The sequence below is a fragment of the Mustela nigripes genome, chromosome 4 (assembly GCF_022355385.1).
Source record: "Mustela nigripes isolate SB6536 chromosome 4, MUSNIG.SB6536, whole genome shotgun sequence".
In the NCBI taxonomy this organism is placed as follows: domain Eukaryota; kingdom Metazoa; phylum Chordata; class Mammalia; order Carnivora; family Mustelidae; genus Mustela; species Mustela nigripes.
In genome coordinates, this window is record NC_081560.1 from 105,835,312 (window position 1) to 105,841,644 (window position 6,333).

The window sequence follows — 6,333 nt, forward strand, 5'->3', positions numbered from 1 at the left end:
AATGGTTTCGAATATGTACATCACTGGTCACATATTAAATGGCTGGCCCTGTGCGCCATCTCTCATTCGATCCTGCAACGGAAACCCAGGGAGATGGGGAGCCCCATTCTCCCTTAGCACCCCCCCCACACACACACACCATCGACACACAAGTCTCTTTTCCTCCATACTATTTCCTACAGCTCAGAGCTCAGCAGAATACAGTCACGGACCAAAAAGAAGGAGACGGTTATTTCACAGGCTTTCCAAGAATAAATAACATACCACTTAATGATATCACAGAGAACTACCTCCCTACGCGTTTCTCAATGAAACGTGGATTCAGCTCTCCTAAGTGTACTTGAGTCTTCATAGCTGTTCAAGTTAAGCAAAATGTTACCTCTGATGTAATTAATTCATAAACACAAGGGCCCTTTTCTGAACTTTCTACTGAGGCTGGCATATGGCTTCTGATTTTCTCCTTCCGGTATTCTGAGCTGCACCGGGCACGGAAACATCCTGGACACTGTGTTTCCCTTTCCATGCTGTTAAGAGCAGAGGTGCAATTTCAGGAGAGGCATAAAAGACCCACCGGTTCCTGGAATTTCCTTTGTTTATCCATAGAGGGCATCCGTATTAGCCTTTCTGCTACAGTTTTGGGCTGAAGGTGCCCATACTGTGACAGAAACAGGCTTGTGCTCTGGGCTGCTGATTTCAATGAGGCACAGAAGGGGGAATAAGTACCAAAGAAATCCATCAATACTGAAATTTCAGGTACAGTACAAAACAAACAAACAAACAAAAAAACTAAAACTAAAAAACAAACAAAAAACCAAACTGAGCTCTTCTTGCCTCCTGTTGTTGTTAAATGTCTCTCCACAAAAGTGGAACATCAATGTCACAGTTTGTCTTAATCTGCTCCTTTCCTTATGGGAAGCAGGGTTTTCAAGAACGCAATACGCATACCATGAGGGTGACTGTTTGAGGGAGTGTGTTAGGAAATCACGGTTGAGAGCTAAACCTGGATGCTCTCAGTTATTCGGGAAAAAATGTACTTCTTCATTGTCAGGCTAAGAGGATCATGAAAACCACGGATAAGAACAGAACCACTTGAGTGTATTCATGTCAAATAAAACGATGGTCCATTCAATGGTCACTCGTTAAGGGCAGCCAAAGTTGATCAAAATCCTGGGAGAGAATTATTCTAAAAAGTTTAAGTCAGTTACACAAGCTGGGATTTCTAAGGCTAAGTCTCAGTGATATTAACAGCATAGAACACAATAAAAAGCTCAAGAAGCCTCAGGGAACATTGGGTGTGCTTCCTTCAGTGGACCTTCTAGTCCCTCTGTCTCCCAACCTCTCCAGCAGTTTTCAAAACTGCTAACCTACTGGTTGCTTCTTTACCGAACTGGAAACTGGAAAATAGTCACACTGTGTTCAAAAAGCACTCTAGAGACCAAATAAAATTAAGTGACTCTATAAGGACTATAGATGTAAGATGGAGATTTTACCTGGTGCCCTCTCACAAATTCAGAAGTTGGGAATTTTAAAGTGAGGATGAGTGCTTTGAACACCCACCATGATTTCTACCCTGTAAATATTCCACTTCTGATTATATTTTCAATGAACTTTTCATTCAAACCTCTTTGACTCTCTTCGGGTTTTTAAAAAAAAATTTTAAGTTTATTTCCCTCCCCATGTAAAATAACAGATCTATAACAATTTTCAAAAGCTGGAAATCTAAACAAATATTGAGAAGCCAAATGAATCATCCTTCTATTGGTTTACTTGAAGGAAAAACAAAACAAAACAAAACAAAACAAGTTGGGGTTATAAGTGAAAGTCTCCAAAATGTATTTACTTTTTTAAAATGCATGCAAAGTTTAGGAGGAAGTAACCCACTATCCACAGTTCTGTTGAATTCGCAGTTGATTACTTTTTAAAAGTCAAAATGCTTAGTATTAGCATCCCCAACATCAGAAAGACTGGAGCGTAGCTTTGCCTTTCTGTAATTTATAATTTTATCTGACTTTTCTCCCTAATCCCCTGAAAGGAAATGAGTGTTCTAGGACATGACTCTCCCTACACACATAAAAACTGAAACTACAACAAGATATTCCTTTAGAGGGCAAATGCTAAAACCTTAATGCCTATGTGTAGAAAAGAAAAAAAAATCAATGTGGCAGGTGGAATTGCTGCTTTTTGAAAAAATGTAGTTCGACAAGAATTTCTTGAAACTGAGATCTATTCTACTCTGAACTGTAAAGCTATATTTTACCAATAGAAAATCTGAAACAGAAAGTTTCTCAGCAACACCCCTCTCGTGTTTGACTGAGTGAGCATTTCAAATCAAAGAAAAGCTCCTCTGTTGAAGCTGGCCTAGAGTTGCTGAACACCGAAACTGCTTTCTTCCTAGAGGCTAAAGAAAAAAAAAAATTAAGGATTTTTTTTTTTTTTAGCTGAATTAACGACTTTCTCAACAAAGCCGTCTATGCAACGGTGTTGTTTCTCTTTGACATTCAGGCACACGGCTGTGTTTTTAACCTGAGACCCAGCAGTGCTCTGCTTAGTATACATGTATCTCTATTTATCTATCCCTCTATCTATAAAATCAGGTATATATCAGGTTAATATAAATCGATATAAGCAGGTTAGTAGGTACATACACATATTCAGTGTTTTGAGTATACAAACACTGGAAAATAATTAAAAGCAAGTGTTTCAGGAGCAAGGTTTCTGAAAACCCACTGTCACTCTATCCCACAAAGTGCTTCTCCAGCCCAGACATCTCTTGCCATCCATCACTCGGTCACGCGCCTCAACAGCCCGCTCCCCTTTCTGATTAGAGATCACAGTTGCTTGAGTTGGCTTACAGAGTGTCATCTGTTTGAATGACAGATGTCTTTGCTGGAGTGGCACTCTGCTCGCTCTTGTTTTGTTTACGGAACAAAGATTCCTGAAAGGTCCTGGGCTGCCTGCACGTTTAGGAAGAGCCTGTAAACACCTGGTCAAGGGAAGATGGGCAGAGGAGGGCTGCAAAGGACCTCTTCTCTTCCCTCGGTCCCCTGCTAGAAGGAGACATACCCACTCCAACCGTGATCACAAAAATGTTATTTCTCTGAGCAATTCCCGTAGCCACCTTTGTTTACCTGGCACACAGAGACTTGTATTGATATTTCCCAGTTCCCTCTTTCATCTTTTGACTACAGATAATAACTCTTAACTCTCCTTCCCCTTAACAAAAGGCTGCGAAGCAACCCGAAACCGAGTCAATATTTATTCAATAAATGTTAACCAATTCTCACAATGGAACTGATTTCCTGATTATTATTACCATTTTCATCTTCTTCGTCTTTTCCTTTTTTTTTTTTTAATTTCTAACCCGGGGACTATGGCAGTATCTGGCAAGCCCCAAGGAGCAGCGAGGAAGTTCCTTGCTGGGAAAAGTTTGGAGGACATCCTGCCAGCCGCTCGGAATGGGCTCCGGTGGCTCGGCCCCTCCAAGATGCAACGCTCCTCTTTAGCACTTACAAGAAAATTGAATGAACAACAGGGAAAAGGTGGTGGTGGTGGGGGGGGTGGATTGCTCTTCCGGACAACATGGTAGGGCTGAAATGAAATACCTAGACAGACTTACCGAAGAGCTTGCTGGGAGTGTCCTCGCTGTCATTTGATTCCACAGGCGCAAGCAGGGGCTCATTCAGCTCGCTGTCTGAAGTAGCAGCCTTGTCCTCACCTCTCAACTCCGCATTCATTTCACTCCGCGCTGACAGCGAGGGCTTACTGACTTGTCCAGCTATCATTGGATCCTAGGATGGGGGAAAAGAGTGAAGGGGAGGAAAAAAAAAGTGGCAGCTTTAGTGTGCGTGTCCTCTCTCCCTCTCCCTCTCTCCTCTCTCTCTCTCTTCCACACACACACTCTCCCTCTCTCCTCTCTCTCTTATCTCTGGCTGCTCCCGCTGTTATTGCCGGCTGCAGTCAAGTGAAGAGCTATTACAGATCCGAGGAGTTCTCCATTACTCCCCACCCTATTAAAGCTCCGCTAGCATGTGAGAGATTCAGGAAGCTTCGGAGGGAAGAAGAAGGGGGAAAAAAAAAAGAAAAAAAAACTTCTTTGAAAGCCACCTAACCAACACAGCTTTAATTGTGGGATGTGCTTTTTTGTACGAATGTTTTTACACCTTGTTCAGTCTTTAATGCAGTAAGAAAAAAGAAAGTGCTGGGTTTGTACTTCAGCAACACACTCAAAAGGAAGGAGCACCCTATGGAGGAACCAGGGGCTATTTTAAGAAGCACTCTCCCTGGGGGAGAAGCAATTAAACCCTATCCCCAGAGCAGAGCAAAGAGATAGGGAGAAAAGAGTCCTCAAAAGGCTTTCAATGGAATAAAAGAGATTTCTCATGTAAATTCCATCAGCACCCTTAGAAGTTGACTTGCTGTTCCCAGATTTGGGACTGAAGCTAACCCCGAAGCCAATGAACATGTTAAACCAAACAATACACAGCAAAACAGATGAAAATTGGTTTAAAAAAATTTTTTTAAGGAATTGGAAAAATACTTACAAACTGTGTTCAATAATCCCGAAACCCAGAGCATCGTACGCCCCGAGCATGAGAGAAAAAGAAAGCAAAAAAAATCACCTCCAAAAAAGGCAAGCCTCCCCCCTCTTCCCAATAATTTGAATCTGCTTTATCTTCAGCTCATTAGGAGGGCGTCTTGGGATCAGAAATATTTCCCAAGGAGAGCCGGCTCTTCCATTTGCCAACTAAGATGCATGATACTGTTTGGGCACAAACGCCGCTGCAGAAGGCAAAGGAAAGCAAGAAGTGCCCTTTTTGCGTTATCTGGGAGCTATTTATTGCCAAGTTCATGCCTAAGTGGTTCCTGAGCAGGAAACAGGTGACCAGCAAAGGAGCAGGTGGGGCGGCAGGCTCTCTTGTCCCATCCTTATATTGGTCCCGGTATGCCTGTGGTTATTTTTTTTTTTAATGTATTCATGCCTGAAAAGTGAATTTGATATGACACATGATAATCTATGAAAATGTTAATCAATACAAATAGTTTAAGCTGTCATCAAATGCACTTCTTTAGTCAATACTCATACCACTGAAAACAATGTCACTGTCACCAGGGCTTAATGTGCACAGCACTTAATATTGGACTCTGTGCATCAATGCACTTCTTCTTCAAATACTGTAGGTAAACACATTTTCTCCCTATTTAAGGCTGAGGCACTCAGCACGCATTTAGCTGAGCCGAATCCTCCCTTTTGAATACCTTGATAGGTCCACTGGAGGGCAAAATTAATACTTAATTGAATCTCACAGTCATCAAAATAATCAATACTTTTTTATTATTTATTCTTTACAGTCTGTTGACTGTTTCAAACCTCTGAGGGAATGGTGGAAAGGATTCATGGCTTCGAAACACTGTCATTTAACAAGGTAATTTTCAGTGGGGCATTAGGGGTTGTGAAACATATAATAAAACAAAAATGGTGGCTTATAATAGGAAGAAAGAAAAGAATTATATTTCTGCCATCTAACAAAACAGGATAAATAAAAAAGCAAGTGCAGAGAGAGAGAGAGAGGGAAAGGAGGGGGACGAGGGAGAGAAAGACTGGCTTTTGAAGGGTTTTATCATATCAAGAGCAGAGCCGGGCTTTCATAATGCTGACATTTCTCATCCTGACAATCCTAAACAAGTGGAAAGGATGAGATCGTAGATATCATCTTTCATCACATTCCCCGGCTTAAGAACCAACATGACAGCTCCTCTCCCCTTTACACTGTTAATTACTAAATAAAATACTACTCTCTGTCAGCATCAGATGATTGCAGATAGCAACCACAAACATTTCTCCATTGTTTCCCCCCTCTGGATCGGTGATACCTACCTTGAACTCTTTAGAAAATAAATTAGGCTTGTCTCACCATATTGTAAATATTTGAAATATAATCAATGTCATCAATGTGGTCGATTCTCGGTATTGTCAGCCTGAATTTGCTGGTGATAGATTAGCATTTCATTGACTGTGTTTGGTCACTGAGATGGGGAGTGCTTGACTCTCAGGAGTGGAGGAATGCAGGGGCAGGGGAAAGGAGACTCAAAATTCTCAAATTCTCCCCACCCCCAATTTCTTTCCTAGGCAGCTAGGGGAATGTGTTTGGATTCTTCTGAGTCAGTTCCTGGAGCAGGATGGGGAGGAAAGGGAACATGGCTTTGCCTCCCGCTTTTGGTTAAGTGTACTCCTCACCTAAAGTAAAGAGCCCAGGTTTAAATTCCAGGACATTTTTACTTCACAAAAGGCTGAATACTCAGTCTGTCTAATCTAGAGGAAGGGTTGTGATCTGT

The 6,333-nt window shown here is 41.7% G+C and overlaps 1 protein-coding gene across 1 annotated transcript in view; it reads right to left on the reverse strand.

The window, feature by feature from the left end:
• Positions 1-4,772, reverse strand: part of POU6F2 (POU class 6 homeobox 2) — a 369,287-nt gene extending 364,515 nt beyond the window's left edge. Inside the window, exons 1-2 of the mRNA XM_059397244.1 lie at positions 4,542-4,772; positions 3,617-3,788 (exon numbers count right to left, since the gene is read on the reverse strand). Coding sequence (XP_059253227.1) covers positions 3,617-3,782 — 166 coding nt within the window. The 5' untranslated portion in view covers positions 3,783-3,788; positions 4,542-4,772. The remainder of the gene's footprint in view (positions 1-3,616; positions 3,789-4,541) is intronic.
• Positions 4,773-6,333: the final 1,561 nt, after the last annotated feature.